The following is a 24,930-nucleotide window of genomic DNA, read 5'->3' as shown; positions in this document are numbered from 1 at the left end:
CCTGTGTTACTTCGGCCCGGTGCAGGAGGCGCTCCCCGCGGCCCCCGGAGCCCCATGGTGACGCCACTTGGCCCGCTCCCTGCAGGAGGCCCCTCCCGCCCGCGGGCCGCCGCTCCCGGCCTCAGAGCGCGAGGGTGGACCGGGGAAAAGGGTCCCGGAGCCCGGGATTCCGGTCACGGAGGCGTCAGCCACCGGGGGAGGGCAGAGATTCACGGCGGATTGCAAGCCTCTGAGGACGGGGTCGGCTGAAACGGGGGCGGGCACGGGAAGGGGCTGAAGCTGGGCTTCTTTCCATGTGTTCATGTTAGCTTGTGTTTAACTGATTGTGTTTTAAAACTTAGAAACTCCGATGGTAGGAAACACAAAAGTCTGCTCGGAGCAGAGAGCCGAGTGCGCCTCGCACAGCCCTCTCTCCTCGGGACCAATCAGGGGCTGGCTCCTCCCTATATATGCACGGGGCTCGGGCCGGGGAGGTACATTTCTGTTCTGTGACAGCGTCAGCGTCGAGACTTGCATAGCAATGGCAGAAACCGCTCCAGCCGCCGCGGCTCCTCCCGCTGAGGTCGCCCCCAAGAAGAAGCAGAAGAAAGCAGCGGGGGCCTCCAAGGCCAAGAAGCCTTCCGGTCCCAGCGTGTCCGATCTGATCCTGAAGTGCGTGACCGCCTCGGCCGAGAGGAAGGGAGTCTCCCTGGTGGCCTTGAAGAAGGCGCTGACCGCCGCCGGCTACGATGCGGACAAGAACAAGAGCCGCGTTAAGGTCTCCCTCAAGAGCCTGGTCAGCAAAGGGGCCCTAGCTCAGCTGAAAGGCACCGGGGCCTCCGGATCCTTCAAGGTGAATAAGAAGCAGCTGGAGGGCAAGAAGGCGGCCAAGAAGTCAGCCTCCAAGACCAAGAAGCCAGCGGCCAAGAAAGCTGCCCCTGCAGCCAAGAAGCCCCAAAAGGCTCCCGCGGGGGTCAAGAAGAGCCCGAAGAAGGTCAAGAAGCCAGCGGCAGCCAAGAGCCCCAAGAAGCCCAAGGCTGCCCCCGCCAAGAAGGCTGCCAAGAGCCCAGCGAAAGCCAAGGCGGCGAAGCCCAAAGTAGCCAAGAAAAGCCCTGCCAAGGTAGTCAAACCCAAGGCAGCCAAGCCCAAAGCAGCGAAGCCCAAAAAGGCAGCGCCCAAGAAGAAGTAAGGGCTTGCACCGAGACACTGCAAACACAACGGCTCTTTTAAGGGCCACCACCCTGTCTAGAAGAGAGCGTGTTCATCCCCACCTTTGCACCCACCCAATGCCCCACTTCTCAAAAATAAACAGCACAATGCATCCATAGCGCACCTTTCCACGCGCGAGTGCCGCGTGTGATCTTGGCCATATAAACGGCTCTTTCGGTGCTGCGTGGATTGAAATCGGTATAACATACACAATACATAGACAATAAGGGGGTCTGGGAGTTATAAGACCTCCGTTTATAATACATGTGCAATAACGTGTGTGTCTCGGTGCTTTCACTGTACCCGGGCAGACTCGAAATAGTGTCTGCATAAAGCAGACGATTGTGCACTTTCAATCGAGCAGTAGGTAACGGGGGGGGGGGGGGGGGGGGGGAGGGGTGTTCCAGGGTGAGCAGGGGCGGGTAAGAAGGGGGTCTGGGAGTCATAAGACCGGGGTTTATTATAAACGTGTGTGTGTGTGTTGGTGCTTTCACTGTCCCCGGGCAGACTCGAGCGCAGGTAACGGGGGGAGTGTTCCAGGGTGATAAGGGCAGTGTGCTTATGACATCTCGGGCTCCTCTCCCGGGGGACCGGGGTCGAGTCGTCGGCGTGACTACAGGTGGATGGACGGACACGGAGACAGAGGCTGGCCGAGGCGCGGGCTCCGGCTCCAACTCACGTCATCCAACCGGAGGCTTCTCTTTTATCCACAGCTTATTGGACAGCTAGGCTGCAGCCTCCCGTTCAGTAACCAATCGTTGCACTCCGCGGGCTATTTTCGAACGTAGGGCGGTCTCTTCAGCCAACCAGAGCAGCCCTCCGTCTGTGAGGGCATAAATAGAGCTCTTTCCCCAGTAGACGCCATTCTTCCTCACTCGTCGCTTGAGAGAGACCGCGCCCGCCATGGCCCGCACCAAGCAGACAGCCCGCAAGTCCACCGGCGGCAAAGCGCCCCGCAAGCAGCTGGCCACCAAGGCAGCTCGCAAGAGCGCGCCTGCCACCGGCGGAGTCAAGAAGCCTCACCGCTACCGGCCCGGCACCGTGGCTCTCCGCGAGATACGCCGCTACCAGAAGTCCACCGAGCTCCTCATCCGCAAGCTGCCCTTCCAGCGCTTGGTGAGGGAGATCGCCCAGGACTTCAAGACCGACCTGCGCTTCCAGAGCTCCGCCGTCATGGCCCTGCAGGAGGCAAGCGAGGCCTACCTGGTCGGGCTCTTCGAGGACACCAACCTGTGCGCCATCCACGCCAAGAGGGTGACCATCATGCCCAAGGACATCCAGCTGGCCCGCCGCATCCGAGGCGAGAGGGCCTAAGGGGACAGACCGACCCGAACAACCACCACAACGGCTCTTTTAAGGGCCACCACCCTGTCACCTTTGAGCTTCTCTTATCTGCCATGGCATGGCCTACAGGTTAGGGAGGAGGGGCTGTGAATACCACGAGCACCGGGCAACTTATACCGCTTCTGGGGAAACCAGAGCACTCGGTGTCCACAGTGCACAAACACCTCTTCCACGTGCCCTTCATTTGAAGCCTTGTTTGGGTAGAGGGTTGTGGTAGGGATCCGCGGGTCACAAGCCGCCGCTTTTGGGCATCTGTGCTCCCGGTACATCGGGTTCTGAGAGTACCACGAGTACTGGGCAACTTATACAGGCTCTGGGGGTGACCAGAGCCTTCCGTCTTCACAGTGCACAAACACCTCGTCAATGTGCTCATCATTTAATGGCGGCAGGGATCCGCTGGTCACAAGCCAGCGCTATGAGGCATCTGTGCTCCCGGTACATGGGGTTCATGTGTCTGGTTTCGGTAGCGTTTGCCCCGGGGCGGATTGTAGCCGTTCCCCTGGGTCTGGAAATACAAACACAACGCTAATTAAACCGGCACACATTAAAGCTGCTCGCCCATAACATGGAAAGCAAATTGCCCGGGAGTAGCTGTGTGAATTGCCAGCAGGTTTATATAACGTCATCGTTACATTACAGTGCATAGGTGGCACTTGGTCCCAGGGAGGGCTCATTCATATAGACATGTTTATTGAAAGAGGCAAAACGGGCTGCCTGCTCCATCGTCCCTCGGTGTGCAGCAAACCCCGGGAGTGCGGCGCTTTCTGCGCTCAACATTACCCTTGTAAAAACACATATTCTTCTGTCATACTAGGGTTACATTAGCTCTTAGGGGAGGAAGTGGTTGGCCCTTAAAAGAGCCGTTGTGTTCGTTGGGGTGCGCCTGGAAGCCTTACTTGGCGCTGGTGTACTTGGTGACGGCCTTGGTGCCCTCCGACACGGCGTGCTTGGCCAGCTCTCCCGGCAGCAGAAGGCGGACTGCGGTCTGGATCTCCCGTGAAGTGATGGTGCGCCGCGAGTTGTAGAGGGCCAGTTTGGAAGACTCTCCAGCGATGCGCTCAAAGATGTCGTTCACGAAGGAGTTCATGATGCCCATGGCCTTGGAGGAGATGCCGGTGTCCGGGTGCACCTGCTTCATCACTTTGTAAATGTAGATGGCATAGCTTTCCTTCCTGCTCCTCTTGCGCTTCTTCCCGTCCTTCTTGGGCGGCTTGGAAAGCGCTTTCTTGGAGCCCTTCTTGGGAGCCGGCGCGGACTTGGCTGGTTCAGGCATGGTCGAGGATCTTTCACCGCGTGCTGTGGAGCCGAGAGAAATAAAGTCTAAGCGCCCCGCACTTGTATTTATAGCCTGGGCGTGCAAAGCAGCTTCTTTCCGGCTCTCCCTTCTCATTGGCAGTCATAGGCAGGGCCCCCACTTCCTACTGTGATGCGGTTCTGGGACTCTGATTGGCTAAACAGAAGCTCGCCTCCCTCCAATGAGAAGTACTATCAGCGACTAGCTGTCAACCAATCAGACGCTCCCGACGTCTTTATATTACCGGAGTCCAGCAGGAAGAGCAGGAAGAGCTGAGGTCTTCGCTGACACGCTGGAGGAATCCTTCAGGCCCAACCAGGCAAGCAAACTGGCAACAGAAGTTGAGCAAGAGGTTGCCATGCATCACCAGGAGCACCCACCGGAAACAGAAACTGCACACATTGAGGAATGCTCAATGGGCGAATTACTGGCCCTGGCAAAAACACTGAAAAACGGCAAGGCACCAGGGAAGGACGGAATAGTCAACCAAGCCATCAAGATGCTCCCAGATAACGCAGTGGATCACCTTGCTGAGATATTTAACGCGTGCATGCAGCACCAGTATTTCCCAAACGCCTGGAAAGAAGCAAGAGTCGTCGTATTCCCCAAGGCTGGGAAACCACTGCGAGACCCTGCAAACTACCGCCCCATAAGTCTGCTATCTGGCCTATCAAAACTCTTCGAAAAAGTTATCCTTGCCCGTCTCGTTGACTTCGCGACAAGCAACAACCTACTTGCCAAAGAACAGTTTGGGTTCCGGAAAGACCACTCAACCAATCACCAACTCCTCAGAGTGGTGGACATCATCAGCCACGGATTCAACATCAACAAGTCTACTGGAGTAGTCTTTCTGGATGTAGCCAAAGCATTTGACCGAGTATGGCATGAGGGTCTGCTCTACAAACTTATCAAGCTCAAGTTTCCCAGCTACCTGGTCAAGTTGCTGACCAGCTACCTAACAGAACGGACCTTTCATGTGGCGGTGCGAGAAGAATGTTCATCACCACGCCCAATTCTAGCTGGAGTGCCTCAGGGGTCAATCCTAGGACCATTCCTCTTCAACATATTCACAAACGACATACCCACTGACCTAAAGAAGACTGATCTTGCCCTTTACGCGGATGATGTTGCAGTCATCTCCCAATCCTTCAGCGACAAAGAAGTGGCGAAGAACCTGGAGGCATCGCTTTGCAGACTCTCCGAATGGTACAGCGACTGGCAGATCACCCTGAACACAAGCAAAACCACAGCAACCTTATTTACCAGGAAGCTGAACAGGAAACACCCGCAGATCCTCCTCAATGGGGATGAGGTCAAATGGGAAAACAGCAGCTCCTACCTGGGGGTGACTCTGGACTCTAAACTCAGCTGGAGAAACCACATAGAGAAGACCTGCCAGAAAGCAGCATCCAAACTGGCTGCATTATACCCACTCCTGAAGTCTAAGTCGATGCCCATGCAGAGCAAGGTGCGAGTAATCACCGCAATAATTCGACCAACTATGACATACGCTTCACCAGTTTGGAGTGGCTGCCGCCCACAGCTTCGGAAGGACCTACAAATACTACAGAGCAAGGCCTTACGGATTGCAGCAGGTGCTCCCATGTTCACACGAATAGCAGACCTCCACAGAGACCTAGGCGTCGAGATGTTGGACGACCATCTCCTCAAACTCAACAGGACATTCTACAAAGGACTGGATCAAAAAGAAAACCCACTGATCCGGAAACTTGCAGATATCGCTACAAACCCATTTGACCGATACCCGCGTCCCATTGAAGCGCTAACCTTGCGAAACTGAAACAGCAACGCGGCATCCAAAACCTCATCACTGCTTGAAGGCAAACGCCGGCAGGTACACAACTCATCGCTGCCCTGATGGCATAACAGCCTCGGCAAGCACCTAAAACCCGATCACTGTCGGCTGGCATTATAGCCGCGGCAGGCACCCAAACCTCAACACTAACAAAAGGATCTACACGGACAAAGACGAGACTCTCGAAGGAAACATGCTGACAATTCTGCAAACACTACTGACCGCTACCCGCGGCCCATCACTGAGCTGACCATGTGATAAAACCCCAACTGTGACAAAGAGTCACACTTCGATAAGACAACCGAAACAGCGACTAAAAAATTCTAAAGGAATGTGGAGTAATGAGGTGACTACCTCGGTATCCAAAAACTCATCACTGTCAGAAGGGATCTGATAGGAGAAGACAAGACACAGAGCTGGAAGAGCAGTACCATTCTCGCTGTCGTGTGACTGAGACCTTAGATCGATCGCCATGTCTGGACGCGGAAAGCAGGGAGGAAAGGCCCGCGCCAAGGCCAAGACACGCTCTTCCAGGGCCGGCCTCCAGTTCCCCGTGGGCCGTGTGCACAGGCTGCTCCGGAAGGGAAGCTACGCCGAGAGGGTGGGTGCCGGTGCTCCCGTCTATCTGGCTGCAGTGCTGGAGTACCTGACCGCTGAGATCCTGGAGCTGGCTGGCAACGCGGCCCGGGACAACAAGAAGACCCGCATCATCCCCAGACATCTCCAGCTGGCCATCCGCAACGACGAGGAGCTGAACAAGCTGCTGGGGCGAGTCACCATCGCCCAGGGAGGAGTCCTGCCCAACATCCAGGCCGTGCTGCTGCCCAAGAAAACCGAGAGCCACAAGGCACAGGGCAAAGCAAGCAAGTAAAGGCCCGCAGACCACCGTGGAAACACACCCTAAACACAAAGGCTCTTTTCAGGGCCGTCCACAGACTCCATCAAAGAGCGTATCCGTGCCATGGTGTTACACTCTGGCGGCTTCATAGATGCGGCAGCGCCCGCACCTGTACCTTTGTAGGGGAGGGCATGCCCAAGCTCTCGGCCGTACACATACATGTTGCCACGTCCCTAAGCCTAGCATGAGGCCGACCATATTAATGTTTTTTTTTTAATATATATATACGTATAGCATTTTAATTTTATGGGACCCATTGTGCAGACTTGCCCCAGCCGAGCGGGCACCGAACGCGAGGGTTAGGCGGGCCGCTGTGACAAGTGGGGGTCCTGGAAGGGTGGAGTGTGTGTGTCTGACTGTGATCAGTGCACCGGCGACAGCTGCTGAGTCAGATCGGGAGCCCCTGACCATGATGCGGGTAGGGAGCGCGCTCTTTTTCAAACCATATATAAATATATATTTTTAAATTATGGGGGGGGGCATTTTGCAGGCTTGCCCCAGCCGGGCGTGAGATGTGGGCAGTGTTACGAGGTCGCAGGCGGTCAAACGCAGCGGGGTGAGGCCGTTAACGTGTTGGCTCCATTAGAACATTTCGGAGCCTTCTGCTCAGATTTGGGAGGGGGGCACCGAACGAGGGAGTTAGGTGAGCCGCGGTCACAAGTGGGGGCCGTGAAGGGAGGTGCCTTAAGCGCGAGACGTGGACAGTGTTACGGGGTTTAGGCGGTCACAAACAGCGGGGGGGGGGGGGGGACCGTTAACGGGTGTTGGCTCCATTTAAACATGTCCGAGGCTCCTGTTCATATTTGGTAGGGGCACCGAACGAGAGGGTTAGGCGGGCCGCGGTCAGAGGTGGGGGCCGGGAAGGGAGGTGCCTTGGGCGCGAGACGTGGACAGTGTTACGGGGTTGCAGGCGGCCACACACAGCGGGGTGGTGCCGGTGAGGCCGTTAACGTGTGTTGGGCTCCTTTAGAAATGTCCGAGGCTTCTGTTCATATTGGGAGGGGGGCACGGAACGAGAGGGTTAGGCGGGCCGGTCACAAGTGGGGGCCGGGAAGGGAGGCGTGTGCGTGTGTTTGACTGTGGTCTGTGCGCCGGCGGCAGCAGCTGAGCCAACCCATGACAAAGGCGGGCTGGGAGCCCGCTCTTTTTCAAACGGCAACGGCCTCTCCAGCCTCCGCTCCCTGCAGAGGGCGGGCCGGGGCCGGGCTCTCCCGCCTCACAGGGGCGGGCGCTTGGACTCCCTCGCAGGTCCGCAGCTCCTCCATATAATGAGCCGGTGCGGGGCTTGAGCTATCATTTCTGCTCATAGCACCGAGAGGAGAACATGTCTGGACGCGGCAAAGGAGGGAAGGGGCTCGGCAAAGGCGGCGCCAAGAGGCACCGCAAGGTGCTCCGGGACAACATCCAGGGCATCACCAAGCCGGCCATTCGCCGCCTGGCGCGCCGTGGCGGAGTCAAGCGCATCTCCGGCCTCATCTACGAGGAAACCCGCGGAGTGCTGAAGGTTTTCCTGGAGAACGTGATCCGGGACGCCGTCACCTACACCGAGCACGCCAAGAGGAAGACCGTCACCGCCATGGATGTTGTCTATGCCCTGAAGCGCCAGGGCCGCACCCTCTACGGATTCGGCGGTTAAACACTCGACTTGCCCACGGAAAAAAAAGACAAAACAACCCAAAGGCTCTTTTAAGAGCCGACCACCATGTCGTGTGAGAGCTGTGTCTAAACTATTATTCCTGCAGCGCAGGGCTGCCATCTAGGCCCACACTCGGTCGGGAGGGCAGAACCCGGGGATTTGCTCCGCAGCCACTCTGCTCGGGAAGGCGGGTTCAGCCCGGCCCAGGGCCCCGTCACCATTGAGCCCTAAACTGGTAACCTAAGGCGGGTTCATGGGACCACCGTCATGAAGCTCTAGACTGGGGACCTACGGCGTGTGTAGCCCGCCCCAGGGTCCCGTTATCCTCGGGCCCGAAACTGGAGAGATAAGGCAGGTTTAGCCCGGCCCAGAGGCCCGCCATCATGGAGCCCTGGTCTGGGGACCATAAGGCGTGCTTAGCCCGGCCCCGGGGCCCGCCACCATGGAGCCCTAAACTGGTAACCTAAGGCAGTTCAGCCCGGTTCAAGGGGCCCCCCGTCATGGAGCCCTGGACTGGGGAGCTAAGGCGTGTGTAGACCGCCCCAGGTTCCCGTTATCCTGGGGCCCGAAACTGGGGAGATAAGGCAGGTTTAGCCCTGCGCAGGGGCCCGCCATCATGGAGCCCTGGACTGCGGAGATAAGGCAGGTTTAGCCTGGCACAGGGCCCCGCCATCATGGAGCCCTGGTCTGGGGGCCATAAGGCGTGTTTAGCCCGCCACCATGGAGCACTGGGTACCCAAGGCGTGTTTAGCCCGCCCCAGGGGCCCGTTATCCTGGGGAGATAAGGCAGGGTTAGCCCGGCCCAGGGGCTCGCCATCATGGAGCCCTTGCCCGCGGACCTACGGTGGGTTTAGCCCGGCCCTGGGCCCTATGGGCCTGCCGTTTCCCGACTATTAAGCCCCCTTGGGGCTTACAGCTTAACATGGAAGAGGGACAAAGTTGGAGGTAGCGCGGCCGTTCCGCCGCCCGGCCATCTGGTCGCCAAGCTCAGTGGGCCATCTGGTCGCACAGCTCAGTGGGCCATCTGGTCGCACCATCGTGCGGTGACCAGATGGCCCAGTGTGCCGAGCGACCAGATGGCCGGGCGGCGGAACGGCCGCGCTTACTCCAACTTTGTCTCCCGTCCGGGCGCTGTAAGCCCCCACTCCGTGGGGGCTTAATACTCCATAAAGTAGTGTTCCCATGCCGGCCCATAGGAAGTGGGTGTGGGATCCTAATTTTTTGAGCGAACCATCATGACCGTTTACGGGCCCCTGTGGGTCTTTAAGCACCCGTTTCCGTTTTTTTTTCCCCTCCTTTGTGGGCAGTTTGGTTCAAGGGGACCATGGCACTACTTGTACCCAGGGCTGGGGAGCTCCGATTCGGGTAAAATTTCCGGCTTTCCCCCTTAGCTGGAGGTCGGCCCAAAAAAAAAAAAAAAACTATATATACACATTTTTATTGTATTGCTTTTTTTTAACTATATATAATAAACATTTTTTTTTTTTATTTTTTTTTTTTTACTAACTCTCTAGGTTCAAGGGGACAAAGTCACTGTTTCTACCCGAGGCTATGGAGCTCCGATCCGGGTAACATTTCCGGTTTTCCCCCTTAGCTGGAGGTCGGCCCCCCCCCAAACAAAAACTATATATGCACATTTTTATTGTATTGCTTTTTTATAACTATAAATAATAAACATTTTTTTTTTTTTACCAACTCTCTAGGTTCAAGGGGACAAAGTCACTGTTTCTACCCGAGGCTATGGAGCTCCGATCCGGGTAAAATTTCCGGTTTTCCCCCTTAGCTGGAGGTAAGCAAAAAAAAAAAAAGATTTTTTTAAAATTAATTTTATACTAACTCTTTAGGTTCAAGGGGACAAAGTCACTTTTCCTACCCAGGGCTGGTGAGCTCTGATTCGGACTCCCACATGCCCAATGAAGTGTATTTCACCCCTTTGCATTATCAGGAAAGGCCGGCAATGCCTTTGGCCTATTTCTAACCTCCAGGCACCATTTTATTTCTGATACATGTAACATTTGGAGGTGGTAATCTTCAAAGGGATACAGTTGCTCCTTCTACCCAGGGCTATGGAACTACGCACAGGGGGAGATCGCAGGTTTCCCCCTTGGGAGGAGGCGGAGAAGTAAAACACTTCCCTCAAATCCTTCAAGGCATTGGGACTACTTCCAGCCTCCAGGCACCAGTTTTGATGAATCTTGTGACATTTGGAGGTGTTAAGCTTCAAGGGGATGAAGTTGTACCTCCTACCCAGGTTTATGGAACTCCGCACGGGGTACGATTCCAGATTTCACCCCTAGCTGCACGTTTGAAAAGAAAGCACTTTACATACTCAGCAAAATGTATGTCACTCCTTTGCTGTAACAGGAAAAGGCCTGCTAGGCCTTGGGCCTACTTCCAGCATTCAGGCACCAGTTTTACTGATACTTGTGACATTTGGAAGTGTTAAGCTTCAAGGGGATGAAGTTGTCGCTTCTACCCAGGGTTATGGAGCTCCGCGCAGGGTAAGAATGCAGGTATCACCCCTGCCTAGATGTGTGAAAACCCAACAAATCACATACACAACAGAGTGTATTTAACCCCTGTACAGTTACAGGGAAAGGTCTGCAAGGCTTTGGGCCTACCTCCAGCCTCCAGGTAGCAGTTTTAGTGAATCTTGTGACATTTGGAGGTGTTAAGCTTCAAGGGGATGAAGTTGTACCTTCTACCCAGGGTTCTGGAGCTCCGCGCAGGGTAAGATTTCAGATTTCACCCCTAGATGGAGGTTTGAAAACAAACCACTTCATATACTCAGCAAAGTGCAGTTAACTCATTGGCAGTTACAGGAAAAGGCCTGCAAGGCCTTGGGCCTACTTCCAGCATCCAGGCACCAGTTTTACTGATACTTGTGACATTTGGAGGTGTTAAGCTTCAAGGGGATGAAGTTGTACCTTCTACCCAGGGTTATGGAGCTCCAGGCAGGGTAAGATTTCAGATGTCACCCCTAGCTGGAGGTGTTGAAACAAAACACTTCACACACTCAGCAAAGTGTATTTAACTCCATTGCAGTTGTAGGAAAAGGCCTGCAAGGCCTTGTCACTACTTACAGTCTCCAGGCAACAGTTTTACTGATTCTTGTGACATTTGGAGGTGTTAACCTTCAAGGGGATGAAGTTGTACCTTCTACCCAGGGTTACGGAGCTCCGCACAGGGTAAGATTTCAGGTATCACCCCTGCATGGATGTGTGAATAACCAACACATCTCAGACACCACAAACTGTATTTAACCCCCTTACAGTTACAGGGAAAAGTCTGCAAGGCCTTGGGCCTACCTCCAGCCTTCAGGCAGCAGTTTTAATGAATCTTGTGACATTTGGAGGTGTTAAGCTTCAAGGGGAGGAAGTCACACCTTCTACCCAGGCTTATGGAGCTCAGTGCAGGGTAAGTTTTCAAGTTTCACCCCTGGCTGGAGGTGTTAAAGAAAAACACTTCACATGCCCAATAAAGTGTATTTGACCCCTTCACAGTATTGGGGTAGTCCTGCAAGGCCTTGGGCCTACTTCCAGCATCCAGGCACCAGTTTTACTGATACTTGTGACATTTGGAGGTGTTAAGCTTCAAGGGGATGAAGTTGTACCTTCTACCCAGGGTTATGGAGCTCCGCGCAGGGTAAGAGTTCAGATGTCACCCCTAGCTGGATGTGTGAATAACCAACACATCTCAAACACCACAAAGTGTATTTAACCCCTTTACAGTTACAGGGAAAGGTCTGCAAGGCCTTGGGCCTACTTCCTGCCTCCAGGCAGCAGTTTTAATGAATCTTGTGACATTTGGAGGTGTTAAGCTTCAAGGGGATGAAGTTCTACCTTCTACCCAGGGTTATGGAGCTCCGCGCAGGGTAAGATTTTAGGTTTCACCCCTGGCTGGAGGTGTTAAAGCAAAACACGTCACATGCCCAGTAAAGTGTATTCCACCCATTCGCAGTATCAGGAAAGGCCTGCAAGGCCTTGGGCCTACTTCCACCCTCCAGGCACAAGTTTTACTGATACCTGTGACATTTGGTGGTGTCAAGCTTTAAGGGGAAGAAGTCACACCTTCTACCCAGGGTTATGGAGCTCCCCGCAGGGTAAGATTCCAGATTTCAACCATAGCTGGATGTTTGAAAACAAAGCACTTCACATACTCAGCAAAGTGTATTTATCTCCTTTGCAGTTCCAGGAAAAGGCCTGCAAGGCCTTGGGCCTACTTCCAGCATCCAGGCACCAGTTTTGATGAATCTTGTGACATTTGGAGGTGTTAAGCTTCAAGGGGATGAAGTTGTCCCTTCTACCCAGGGTTATGGAGCTCCGCGCAGGGTTAGATTTCAGATGACACCCCTAGCTGGATGTGTGAACAACCAACACATTACTGACACCACAAAGTGTATTTAACCCAATTACAGTTACAGGGAAAGGTTTGCAAGGCCTTGGGCCTACCTCTAGCCTCCAGGCAGCAGTTTTAATGAATCTTGTGACATTTGGAGGTGTTAAGCTTCAAGGGGATGAAGTTGTACCTTCTACCCAGGGTTATGGAGCTCCGCGCAGGGTAAGATTGCAGGTATCACCCCTGCCTAGACGTGTGAAAACCCAACAAATCACATACACAACAGAGTCTATTTAACCCCTGCACAGTTACAGGGAAAGGTCTGCAAGGCCTTGGGCCTACCTACAGCCTCCAAACAGCAGTTTTAATTAATCTTGTGACATTTGGAGGTGTTAAGCTTCAAGGGGATGAAGTTGTCCCTTCTACCCAGGGTTATGGAGCTCCGCGCAGGGTTAGATTTCAGATGACACCCCTAGCTGGATGTGTGAACAACCAACACATTACTGACACCACAAAGTGTATTTACCCCAATTACAGTTACAGGGAAATGTTTGCAAGGCCTTGGGCCTACCTCTAGCCTCCAGGCAGCAGTTTTAATGAATCTTGTGACATTTGGAGGTGTTAAGCTTCAAGGGGATGAGGTTGTACCTTCTACCCAGGGTTATGGAGCTCCGCGCAGGGTAAAATTTCAGATTTCACCCCTAGCTGGATGTTTGAAAACAAAGCACTTCACATACTCAGCAAAATGTATTTAACTACTTTGCAGTTACAGGAAAAGTCCTGCAAGGCATTGGGACTACTTCCCGCATCCAGGCACCAGTTTTAATGAATCTTGTGACATTTGGAGGTGTTAAGCTTCAAGGGGATAAAGTTGTACCTTCTACCCAGGGTCATGGAGCTCCGCGCAGGGTAAGATTTTAGGTTTCACCCCTGGCTGGAGGTGTTAAAGCAAAACACGTCACATGCCCAGTAAAGTGTATTCCACCCATTCGCAGTATCAGGAAAGGCCTGCAAGGCCTTGGGCCTACTTCCACCCTCCAGGCACAAGTTTTACTGATACCTGTGACATTTGGTGGTGTCAAGCTTTAAGGGGAAGAAGTCACACCTTCTACCCAGGGTTATGGAGCTCCCCGCAGGGTAAGATTCCAGATTTCACCCCTAGCTGCACGTTTGAAAACAAAGCACTTCACATACTCAGCAAAGTGTATTTAACTACTTTGCAGTTACAGGAAAAGGCCTGCAAGGCCTTGGGCCTACTTCCAGCATCCAGGCCCCAGTTTTGATGAATCTTGTGACGTTTGGAGGTGAGTAGCTTCAAGGGGATGAAGTTGTCCCTTCTACCCAGGGTTATGGAGCTCCGCGCAGGGTAAGATTTCAGATGTCACCCCTAGCTGGATGTGTGAATAACCAACACATTACAGACACCACAAAGTGTATTTAACTCCTTTGCAGTTCCAGGAAAAGGCCTGCAAGGCCTTGGGCCTACTTCCAGCATCCAGGCACCAGTTTTACTGATACTTGTGACATTTGGAGGTGTTAACCTTCAAAGGGTATGAAGTTGTACCTTCTACCCAGGGTCATGGAGCTCCGCGCAGGGTAAGATTTCAGATGTCACCCCTAGCTGGAGGTGTTGAAACAAAACACTTCACAAACTCAGCAAAGTGTATTTAACTCCTTTGCAGGTCCAGGAAAAGGCCTGCAAGGCCTTGGGCTTTACTTACAGCTTCCAGGCACCAGTTTTACCAATACTTGTGACATTTGGAGGTGTTAAGCTTCAAGGGGATGAAGTTGTACCTTCTACCCAGGGTTATGGAGCTCCGCACAGGGTCAGATTTCAGGTAGCCCCCCCCCCCCTCCCCCCCCCCTGCCTGGATGTGTGAATAACCATCACATCTCAGGCACCTCAAAGTGTATTTAACCCCTTTACAGTTGCAGGGAAAGGTCTGCAAGGCCTTGGTCCTACTTCCAGCCTCCAAGCAGCAGTGTTAATGAATTTTGTGACATTTGGAGGTGTTACGCTTCAAGGGGATGAAGTCGCACCTTCTACCCAGGGTTATGGAGCTCAGCGCTGGGTAAGATTTGAGGTTTCATCCCAGGCTGGAGGTGTGAAAATAGAACACTTACCAGACACGAAAATGTGTATTTAACTCCTTTACAGTGTCAGAGCAAGGCCTGCAAGGCCCTGGTCCTACTTCCAGCCTCCTGGCACCAGTTTTACAGAAACCATTGACATTTGGTGGTGTTAAGCTACAAGGGATGAAGTCACACTGTCTACCCAGGGTCATGGAGCTCAGCGCTGGGTAAGATTTAAGGTTTCACCCCTGGCTGGAGGTGTTAAAGCAAAACACTTCACATGCCCAATAAAGTGTATTTCACCCCTTCACAGTATCAGGAAAGGCCTGCAAGGTCTTGGCCCTACTTCCAGCCTCCAAACACCAGTTTTACTGATACCTGTGACATTTGGTGGTTTTCAACTTCAAGGGGATGAAGTCGCACCTTCTACCCAGGGTTCTGGAGCTCAGCGCAGGGTAAGATTCAAAGTTTCACCCCTAGCTGGATGTTTTAAAGCAAAACACTTCACAAGCCCAATATAGTGTATTTCACCCCATCACAGTATCAGGAAAGGCCTGCAAGGCCTTGTGCCTGTTTCCAGCCTCCAGGCACCTGTTTTTGTGATACTTGAGACATTGGGAGTGTGTTCAGCTTCAAGGGGATGAAGTCGCACCTTCTACCCACGGTTATGGAGCTCCGCGCAGGGTAAGATTTCAGGTTTAACCCCAAGCTGGAGGTGTGAAAGCAAAACACTTCACATGCCCAATAAAGTGTATTGCACCCCTTCACAGTATCAGGAAAGGCCTGCAAGGTCTTGGCTCTACTTCCAGCCTCCAAACACCAGTTTTACTGATACCTGTGACATTTGGTGGTTTTCAACTTCAAGGGGATGAAGTTGCACCTTCTACCCAGGGTTATGGAGCTCAGCGCTGGGTAAGATTTAAAGTTTCACCCCTAGCTGGATGTTTTAAAGCAAAACACTTCACAAGCCCAAAATAGTGTATTTCACCCCATCACAGTATCAGGAAAGGCCTGCATGGCCTTGTGCCTGTTTCCATCCTCCAGGCACCTGTTTTTGTGATACTTGAGACATTTGGAGGTGTTCAGCTTCATGGGGATGAAGTTGCACCTTCTACCCAGGTTTACGGAGCTCCGCCCAGGGTAAGATTTCAGGTATCTCCCCTGCCTGGATGTGTGAATAACCAACACATCTCAGACACCACAAACTTTATTTAACCCCTTTACAGTTAGAGGGAAAGGTCTGCAAAAGGCCTTGGGCCTACCTCCAGCCTCTAGGCAGCAGTTCTACCCAGGGTTATGGAGCTCCGCGCAGGGTTAGATTTCAGATGACACCCCTAGCTGGATGTGTGAACAACCAACACATTACTGACACCACAAAGTGTATTTAACCCAATTACAGTTACAGGGAAAGGTTTGCAAGGCCTTGGGCCTCCCTCCAGCCTCCAGGAAGCAGTTTTAATGAATCTTGTGACATTTGGAGGTGTTAAGCTTCAAGGGGATGAAGTTGTCCCTTCTACCAAGGGTTATGGAGCTCCGCGCAGGGTAAGATTTCAGATGTCACCCCTAGCTGGATGTGTGAATAACCAACACATTACTGACACCACAAAGTGTATTTATCCCCTTTACAGTTACAGAGAAAGGTCTGCAAGGCCTTGGGCCTACCTCCAGCCTCCAGGCAGCAGTTTTAATGAATCTTGTGACATTTGGAGGTGTTAAGCTTCAAGGGGATGAAGTTGTACCTTCTTCCCAGGGTTATGGAGCTCCGCGCAGGGTAAGATTCCAGATTTCACCCATAGCTGGATGTTTGAAAACAAAGCACTTCACATACTCAGCAAAGTGTATTTAACTACTTTGCAGTTACAGGAAAAGTCCTGCAAGGCATTGGGACTACTTCCAGCATCTAGGCACCAGTTTTGATGAATCTTGTGACATTTGGAGGTGTTAAGCTTCAAGGGGATGAAGTTGATCCTTCTACCCAGGGTTATGGAGCTCCGCGCAGGGTAAGATTCCAGATTACACCCCTAGCTGGAGGTTTGAAAACAAAGCACTTCATATACTCAGCAAAGTGTATTGAACTCCTTTGCAGTTACAGGTGAAGGCCTGCAAGGCCTTGGGCCTACTTCCAGCATCCAGGCACCAGTTTTACTGATACTTGTGACATTTGGAGGTGTTAAGCTTCAAGGGGATGAAGTTGTACTTTCTACCCAGTGTTATGGAGCTCCGTGCAGGGTAAGATTGCAGGTATCACCCCTGCCTAGATGTTTGAAAACCCAACCAGTCACATACACAACAGAGTCTATTTAACCCCTGTACAGTTACAGGGAAAGGTCTGCAAGGCCTTGGGCCTACCTCCAGCCTCCAGGCAGCAGTTTTAATGAATCTTGTGACATTTGGAGGTGTTAAGCTTCAAGGGGATGAAGTTGTACCTTCTACCCAGAGTTATGGAGCTCCGTACCGGGTAAGATTCTCCCTCCCGCCCTCGCTCCTCGCTCTCTGCTCACTCCTCTCAGGTGCTGGGCCTGCGTTCCCTGGCTTGTCCGGGGCCAGGCTGCGCGCTAAGGAGGGGTAGCTACAGCTGATGGCAGCACCGAACTAGGGCTCTCCCTCCCGCTCCTCGCTCTCTGCTCACTCCTCTGAGGTGCTGGGCCTGCGTTCCCTGGCTTGACCGGGGCCAGGCTGCGTGCTAAGGAGGGGAGGCTACAGCTGATGGCAGCACTGAAATAGGACTCTCTCTCCCTCCCTCGCTCCACCCTCTCTCCCCACTCCTCTGAGGTGCTGGGCCTGCGTTCCCTGGCTTGACCGGGGCCAGGCTGCGCTCCAAGGAGGGGAAGGAGAAGGGCAAGCCCCACTAACCAGCCAACTCCTCTTGGGTGCTGGGCCTGCGTCTCCCTGGCTTGACCGGGGCCTGGCTGCGCACCAGAGAGGGGGCAGGCTGGCTGCCTGAGTATCCCAAGGGCTTCCCCAGACCCGTCCTCCTGGACTGACTGCTCCTGCTGTGGCCCGGTGCAGCCTTCCTGTGAGTCGCAGCTGGATTACCGGGAGTCTACAAAAACAGTGAGTTCTGCTACAGCCCTCTAGCTGCTACACCATGTCTGCCCAAGGAGATCCACAGCCCCCCCACCAAGCAGCATCAACCATGGATGCAGACGCAAGTGCCCAACCCAGCAACACCGGAGACGACATGGAATGGCGTCTACAGACAAAGAGAAAGGGGCGCGACTCCATTCCGAGCTCACCGGAGAAACAAGCAAAGCTTGCCCGCGCACCTCTCGCTAGCCCCACAGTTGCGACTTCAAACCGCTACCAGGCTCTCCAACAGACCCAGGACTGCGACGCCACCCCCCAGGACCACGGTGCAGCCGAACCAGGGACCTCTTCAGGTCCCACAAAAAGAGCACGGATCCCCCCCATCATCCTGAAGAATTTAGCCACACACAAGGACCTCGTGGGGATACTGGATGAATACTGCGCCTCCCCCTACACAATCAAGCCCAGGCAGGACCATGCCAAGATCATGCTCACCACCCCAGAGGACTACAGGTGCTTGACCGACATATTTACCGCCCAGAAAATGGAGTACTACACCTTCCCAATGACCACTGCAAAAGCCCAGCGCTTTGTAATACGGGGGCTCCCAACAAACGCATCCCTTGAACACATCTCTGGGGATTTATCTGACCTAGGCCTTCCAGTCAAAAATATTGCGCAGATTACCTCTCCAGCGGATAAGAACAAGAAATTTCCCCTCTTCGTTGTGACCCTGTCAACGAGTCACGATGGGAAGCCAGCTGACCTCTCGGGAGTCACACGTCTCTGCGGCTGCGTCATCACCACAGAAGCACCTAGAGGGAAACGAGGACCAATCATGTGTTACAACTGCCAGCGCTTGGGGCACACCTCTGCCTTCTGCAAGCAGAAGCCGAAGTGCGTACGCTGTGGAGGAGAGCACACCTCCAACCAATGCACTAGGAACCGGGAAACCGAACCAGCAAAATGCGCCAACTGCGCAGGACCACATCCAGCAAGCTACCGCGGCTGCCCCTACCTCCAGAAGGCAAAGAAGGAAGGCCAGCGCCAACCCCCACAACCACAAAAAACTTCCCCCCACTCGACAACGACGGGTCAGGGGCCAAGGAATACTCACAGACCCGCAATGGCACACAGGATCTCAAATGGAAATCAAACCAACAGCCATAGCAGCGCGTGTGTGGATGGAAGATCATACGCAGAAACAACTAAACCCAAGCAGGACAGCCCAGCGCCACCTACCGCCCCAGCATCACCTACCACCCCAGCACCAGCGACCACCCCAGCACCATCCTGTGAGTTAGGCTCAGCCATCAACTGGCAGGAACTCATTGCGAAGATTGCAAAAACAGTCGCAGACCTGAACATCCACCCAATGGTGACAATGGTGGCGAACCTTATCGCCGGACTTTTCCAGGGCGAAGAAAACACCAGCAATGGCAGCAAAATCTAAAAGAAACTCTCTCTTCGTGATGTGGAATGCTAATGGCATTCAGAAGAAAACTGCAGAACTCCTGCACCTGATGGAAACCATGGACATGGATATAGCGCTTATTTCCGAGACCCACCTCCAAGGAAGCCAGAAGCTCAACATAGCAAACCACAGGGTATACCGCACAGATCGCACCACTGGAGCCAAGGGCGGAGGAACAGCGGTGATAGTCAGCACAAAAGTGAAGCACCACGAGATCTCTCTACCACCAGTCGGGAGCATTGAAGCAACTGGCATACAGATCCAGACATCTGCAGGCCCGCTACGGCTGATCGCTGCCTACTCACCCCCAGGCAAGCTAGCCCCAAAGGACCTGGATGCTTTATTGGACCCCAGCATCCCAACACTAATTGGAGGCGACCTCAATGCTAAGCACAAATGCTGGAACTCTCGGACGGGAAACAGCAAAGGACACGCCCTACTTGCCCACTCAAAGAAGGAGGACTTCGTAGTGGCCGGCCCAACTCAACCAACACACTATCCAGGATCTGCACTGCACAAACCGGATGTTCTGGACATTGCGGTCATGAAGAATCTCTCCCAGTCTATGGAGCTTGAAACCCTAACAGCGCTGACATCCGACCACAACCCAGTGTTGATCACAGTTGGAGACGTACTTGAAGACCAGCAACAGGGCACCAGGCACAACTTCAAGAAGGCGGACTGGTGCCTATACAAGAGATGCCTGGAGGAGACACTGGTCCCTGGTCCCCTACGCAGCATTGAAGACATTGACCAGGCAGTCCACCACCTCACAGCCTCAATCCACACAGCTATCGCGCGCAGCACTCCAGAGCAGAAACTCCAACGATGCTCTATCTACGATCTCCCAAAGGGCATCAAGCAGTCAATAGCTGAAAAGAACAGAGCCCGCAGAGAGTGGCAGAGGAACCGCACCCCCGACCTGCTGAAGAGGTATAATGAGCTGACAAGGCAGCTGAAGATACAAATAAGCCAGCACAGAGGTGAAAAATGGGAAGCAGCTACAGCTAACCTAAAGGACTCAGACAACTCTCTCTGGAGAATGACCCGACGCCTGACTGGGAAGAAGGAGCCAAACCCACCGATCCAAGGGAAGACTCACCTGGCATGCAGCAACAGGGATAAGGCTGAGGTCTTCGCTGACACGCTGGAGGAATCCTTCAGGCCCAACCAGGCAAGCAAACTGGCAACAGAAGTTGAGCAAGAGGTTGCCATGCATCACCAGGAGCACCCACCGGAAACAGAAACTGCACACATTGAGGAATGCTCAATGGGCGAATTACTGGCCCTGGCAAAAACACTGAAAAACGGCAAGGCACCAGGGAAGGACGGAATAGTCAACCAAGCCATCAAGATGCTCCCAGATAACGCAGTGGATCACCTTGCTGAGATATTTAACGCGTGCATGCAGCACCAGTATTTCCCAAACGCCTGGAAAGAAGCAAGAGTCGTCGTATTCCCCAAGGCTGGGAAACCACTGCGAGACCCTGCAAACTACCGCCCCATAAGTCTGCTATCTGGCCTATCAAAACTCTTCGAAAAAGTTATCCTTGCCCGTCTCGTTGACTTCGCGACAAGCAACAACCTACTTGCCAAAGAACAGTTTGGGTTCCGGAAAGACCACTCAACCAATCACCAACTCCTCAGAGTGGTGGACATCATCAGCCACGGATTCAACATCAACAAGTCTACTGGAGTAGTCTTTCTGGATGTAGCCAAAGCATTTGACCGAGTATGGCATGAGGGTCTGCTCTACAAACTTATCAAGCTCAAGTTTCCCAGCTACCTGGTCAAGTTGCTGACCAGCTACCTAACAGAACGGACCTTTCATGTGGCGGTGCGAGAAGAATGTTCATCACCACGCCCAATTCTAGCTGGAGTGCCTCAGGGGTCAATCCTAGGACCATTCCTCTTCAACATATTCACAAACGACATACCCACTGACCTAAAGAAGACTGATCTTGCCCTTTACGCGGATGATGTTGCAGTCATCTCCCAATCCTTCAGCGACAAAGAAGTGGCGAAGAACCTGGAGGCATCGCTTTGCAGACTCTCCGAATGGTACAGCGACTGGCAGATCACCCTGAACACAAGCAAAACCACAGCAACCTTATTTACCAGGAAGCTGAACAGGAAACACCCGCAGATCCTCCTCAATGGGGATGAGGTCAAATGGGAAAACAGCAGCTCCTACCTGGGGGTGACTCTGGACTCTAAACTCAGCTGGAGAAACCACATAGAGAAGACCTGCCAGAAAGCAGCATCCAAACTGGCTGCATTATACCCACTCCTGAAGTCTAAGTCGATGCCCATGCAGAGCAAGGTGCGAGTAATCACCGCAATAATTCGACCAACTATGACATACGCTTCACCAGTTTGGAGTGGCTGCCGCCCACAGCTTCGGAAGGACCTACAAATACTACAGAGCAAGGCCTTACGGATTGCAGCAGGTGCTCCCATGTTCACACGAATAGCAGACCTCCACAGAGACCTAGGCGTCGAGATGTTGGACGACCATCTCCTCAAACTCAACAGGACATTCTACAAAGGACTGGATCAAAAAGAAAACCCACTGATCCGGAAACTTGCAGATATCGCTACAAACCCATTTGACCGATACCCGCGTCCCATTGAAGCGCTAACCTTGCGAAACTGAAACAGCAACGCGGCATCCAAAACCTCATCACTGCTTGAAGGCAAACGCCGGCAGGTACACAACTCATCGCTGCCCTGATGGCATAACAGCCTCGGCAAGCACCTAAAACCCGATCACTGTCGGCTGGCATTATAGCCGCGGCAGGCACCCAAACCTCAACACTAACAAAAGGATCTACACGGACAAAGACGAGACTCTCGAAGGAAACATGCTGACAATTCTGCAAACACTACTGACCGCTACCCGCGGCCCATCACTGAGCTGACCATGTGATAAAACCCCAACTGTGACAAAGAGTCACACTTCGATAAGACAACCGAAACAGCGACTAAAAAATTCTAAAGGAATGTGGAGTAATGAGGTGACTACCTCGGTATCCAAAAACTCATCACTGTCAGAAGGGATCTGATAGGAGAAGACAAGACACAGAGCTGGAAGAGCAGTATCATTCTCGCTGTTGTGTGACTGAGCCCCTAGATCGATCGCCATGTCTGGACGCGGAAAGCAAGGAGGAAAGGCCCGCGCCAAGGCCAAGACACGCTCTTCCAGGGCCGGGCTCCAGTTCCCCGTGGGCCGTGTGCACAGGCTGCTCCGGAAGGGAAGCTACGCCGAGAGGGTGGGCGCTGGTGCCCCCGTCTACCTGGCTGCAGTGCTGGAGTACCTGACCGCCGAGATCCTGGAGCTGGCTGGCAACGCCGCCCGGGACAACAAGAAGACCCGCATCATCCCCAGACACCTCCAGCTGGCCATCCGCAACGACGAGGAGCTGAACAAGCTGCTGGGCCGAGTCACCATCGCCCAGGGAGGAGTCCTGCCCAACATCCAGGCCGTGCTGCTGCCCAAGAAAACCGAGAGGCACAGGGCAAAGCAAGCAAGTAAAGGCCCGCAGACCCCCGTGGAAACACACCCTAAACACAAAGGCTCTTTTCAGGGCCATCCACAGACTCCATCAAAGAGCGTATCCGTGCCGAGGTGTTACTCTGGCGGCTTCATAGATGCGGCAGCGCCCGCGCCGTCGCTTCATAGGTGGGACACAGTCCAAGCCCTCGGCCCTGCATATAAATGTTGCCCCCGTCCCCAAAGCCCAGCTTCGAGTCCGATATCCATAATGTTTTTCTAATAAAAATCCTATATTTATTTGGCATCTTTTTGGGGCAGACGCCACAACCGGGCGCGAGATGGGGACCGTTACGGGATTGCAGGCGGCCAAACACAGCGGGGTGGTGCCGGTGAGGCCTTTAACGTGTGTTGGGCTCCATTAAACATGTCCGAGGCTTCTGTTCATATTGGGAGGGGGCGCCGAAAGAGAGGGTTAGGCGGGCCGCGGTCACAAGTAGGGGCCGGGAAGAGAGGTGCCTTGGGCGCGAGACGTGGACAGTGTTACGGGGTTGCAGGCAGTCACACACAGCGGGGAGGAGCCGGTGTGGGCTCCATTGAAACATGTCCTAAGCATCGGTTCATATTGGGAGGGGGCACCGAACGAGAGGGTTAGGCGGGCTGCGGTCACAAGTGGGGGTCGGGAAGGGAGGTGCCTTGGGCGCGAGACGTGGACGGTTTTACGGGGTTGCAGGCGGTGTCACACAGCGGGGTGGAGCCGGTGTGGACTCCATTGGAACATGTCCGAGGCTTCTGTTCATATTGGGAGGGGGGCACGGAACGAGAGGGTTAGGCGGGCTGCGGTCACAAGTGGGGGCCGGGAAGGGAGGCGTGTGCGTGTGTTTCACTGTGATCTGTGCACTGGCGGCAGCTGCTGAGCCAGCCCGCCATAACAAAGGCGGGCTGGGAGCCCGCTCTTTTTCAAACGGCAACGGCCTCTCCAGCCCCCGCTCCCTGCAGAGGGCGGGCCGCGGCCGGGCTCGGGCTCTCCCGCCTCACAGGGGCGGGCGCTTGGAGCTCCCGCGCAGGTCCGCTTCTCCTCCATATAACGAGCCGGTGCGGGGCTGGAGCTATCACTTCTGCTCACAGCACCGAGAGGAGAACATGTCTGGACGCGGCAAAGGAGGGAAGGGGCTCGGCAAAGGCGGCGCCAAGAGGCACCGCAAGGTGCTCCGGGACAACATCCAGGGCATCACCAAGCCGGCCATTCGCCGCCTGGCGCGCCGTGGCGGAGTCAAGCGCATCTCCGGCCTCATCTACGAGGAGACCCGCGGAGTGCTGAAGGTTTTCTTGGAGAACGTGATTCGGGACGCCGTCACCTACACCGAGCACGCCAAGAGGAAGACCGTCACCGCCATGGATGTGGTTTATGCCCTGAAGCGCCAGGGCCGCACCCTCTACGGATTCGGCGGTTAAACACTCGACTTGCCCACGGAAAAAAAAAAAGAAAAAACAACCCAAAGGCTCTTTTAAGGGCCGACCACCATGTCTTGTGAGAGCTGGGTCTATGAACTATTATTCCCGCAGCGCAGGGCTGCTAGCTAGGCCCACACTCGGCCGGGAGGGGAGGAGGGAGGAACCCGGGGATTCGCTCCGCAGCCACTCTGCTATGGAAGGCGGGTTCAGCCCCCGCCACCATGGAGCACTGGACTGGGTACCCAAGGCGTGTTTAGCCCGCCCCAGGGGCCCGTTATCCTGGGGAGATAAGGCAGGGTTAGCCCGGCCCAGGGGCTCGCCATCATGGAGCCCTTGCCCGCGGACCTACGGTGGGTTTAGCCCGGCCCTGGGCCCTATGGGCCTGCCGTTTCCCGACTATTAAGCCCCCTTGGGGCTTACAGCTTAACATGGAAGAGGAACAAAGTTGGAGGTAGCGCGGCCGTTCCGCCGCCCGGCCATCTGGTCGCCAAGCTCAGTGGGCCATCTGGTCGCACAGCTCAGTGGGCCATCTGGTCGCACCATCGTGCGGTGACCAGATGGCCCAGTGTGCCGAGCGACCAGATGGCCGGGCGGCGGAACGGCCGCGCTTACTCCAACTTTGTCTCCCGTCCGGGCGCTGTAAGCCCCCACTCCGTGGGGGCTTAATACTCCATAAAGTAGTGTTCCCATGCCGGCCCATAGGAAGTGGGTGTGGGATCCTAATTTTTTTGGCGAACCATCATGACCGTTTACGGGCCCCTGTGGGTCTTTAAGCACCCGTTTCCGTTTTTTTCCCCCTCCTTTGTGGGCAGTTTGGTTCAAGGGGACCATGGCACTACTTGTACCCAGGGCTGGGGAGCTCCGATTCGGGTAAAATTTCCTGCTTTCCCTCTT

At 54.1% G+C, this 24,930-nt stretch overlaps 6 protein-coding genes and 1 pseudogene across 7 annotated transcripts; 6 read left to right on the top strand and 1 right to left on the bottom strand.

Annotated features, from left to right (window-relative positions):
• Window positions 1-495: 495 nt before the first annotated feature.
• On the top strand, window positions 496-1,218 carry LOC147662898 (histone H1.01-like). Of its 2 annotated transcripts, XM_086950812.1 has the most exons (2): window positions 496-973; window positions 1,010-1,218. In XM_086950812.1, exons 1-2 carry the CDS (start codon window positions 521-523, stop codon window positions 1,166-1,168), a joined length of 612 nt encoding a protein of 203 aa, XP_086806938.1. In that variant the 5' UTR covers window positions 496-520; the 3' UTR covers window positions 1,169-1,218. The 2 variants fall into 2 exon arrangements, with proteins under 2 accessions (XP_086806938.1, XP_086806937.1); XM_086950811.1 differs by having other exon boundaries at window positions 496-1,218.
• Window positions 1,219-2,091: 873 nt separating this feature from the next.
• Window positions 2,092-2,516, top strand: LOC147662897 (histone H3). The gene has a single exon (XM_086950817.1). It carries the CDS (start codon window positions 2,092-2,094, stop codon window positions 2,500-2,502), a length of 411 nt encoding a protein of 136 aa, XP_086806943.1. The 3' UTR covers window positions 2,503-2,516.
• Window positions 2,517-3,388: 872 nt separating this feature from the next.
• On the bottom strand, window positions 3,389-3,922 carry LOC147662896 (histone H2B 1.2-like). Its single transcript, XM_086950815.1, has one exon. It carries the CDS (start codon window positions 3,920-3,922, stop codon window positions 3,425-3,427), a length of 498 nt encoding a protein of 165 aa, XP_086806941.1. The 3' UTR covers window positions 3,389-3,424.
• Window positions 3,923-6,069: 2,147 nt separating this feature from the next.
• On the top strand, window positions 6,070-6,514 carry LOC147662895 (histone H2A type 2-C-like). The gene has a single exon (XM_086950813.1). It carries the CDS (start codon window positions 6,115-6,117, stop codon window positions 6,511-6,513), a length of 399 nt encoding a protein of 132 aa, XP_086806939.1. The 5' UTR covers window positions 6,070-6,114; the 3' UTR covers window position 6,514.
• A 1,339-nt stretch (window positions 6,515-7,853) lies between these two features.
• On the top strand, window positions 7,854-8,236 carry LOC147662894 (histone H4). The gene has a single exon (XM_086950814.1). It carries the CDS (start codon window positions 7,865-7,867, stop codon window positions 8,174-8,176), a length of 312 nt encoding a protein of 103 aa, XP_086806940.1. The 5' UTR covers window positions 7,854-7,864; the 3' UTR covers window positions 8,177-8,236.
• Window positions 8,237-22,206: 13,970 nt separating this feature from the next.
• On the top strand, window positions 22,207-22,754 carry LOC147662893 (histone H2A type 1-H-like; annotated as a pseudogene).
• A 953-nt stretch (window positions 22,755-23,707) lies between these two features.
• LOC147662892 (histone H4) lies at window positions 23,708-24,101 on the top strand. The gene has a single exon (XM_086950816.1). It carries the CDS (start codon window positions 23,725-23,727, stop codon window positions 24,034-24,036), a length of 312 nt encoding a protein of 103 aa, XP_086806942.1. The 5' UTR covers window positions 23,708-23,724; the 3' UTR covers window positions 24,037-24,101.
• Window positions 24,102-24,930: the final 829 nt, after the last annotated feature.

The sequence above is a fragment of the Lissotriton vulgaris genome, unplaced genomic scaffold, assembly GCF_964263255.1.
Source record: "Lissotriton vulgaris unplaced genomic scaffold, aLisVul1.2 SCAFFOLD_11219, whole genome shotgun sequence".
Lineage (NCBI taxonomy): Eukaryota > Metazoa > Chordata > Amphibia > Caudata > Salamandridae > Lissotriton > Lissotriton vulgaris.
This window is presented reverse-complemented; position numbering and strand designations above follow the sequence as displayed.

Coding starts and splice junctions, on each gene's coding strand:
- LOC147662894 (XM_086950814.1), top strand. CDS start 7,865: ATGTCTGGACGCGGCAAAGGAGGGAAGGGGCTCGGCAAAGGCGGCGCC.
- LOC147662892 (XM_086950816.1), top strand. CDS start 23,725: ATGTCTGGACGCGGCAAAGGAGGGAAGGGGCTCGGCAAAGGCGGCGCC.
- LOC147662897 (XM_086950817.1), top strand. CDS start 2,092: ATGGCCCGCACCAAGCAGACAGCCCGCAAGTCCACCGGCGGCAAAGCG.
- LOC147662896 (XM_086950815.1), bottom strand. CDS start 3,922: ATGAGAAGGGAGAGCCGGAAAGAAGCTGCTTTGCACGCCCAGGCTATA.
- LOC147662895 (XM_086950813.1), top strand. CDS start 6,115: ATGTCTGGACGCGGAAAGCAGGGAGGAAAGGCCCGCGCCAAGGCCAAG.
- LOC147662898 (XM_086950811.1), top strand. CDS start 521: ATGGCAGAAACCGCTCCAGCCGCCGCGGCTCCTCCCGCTGAGGTCGCC.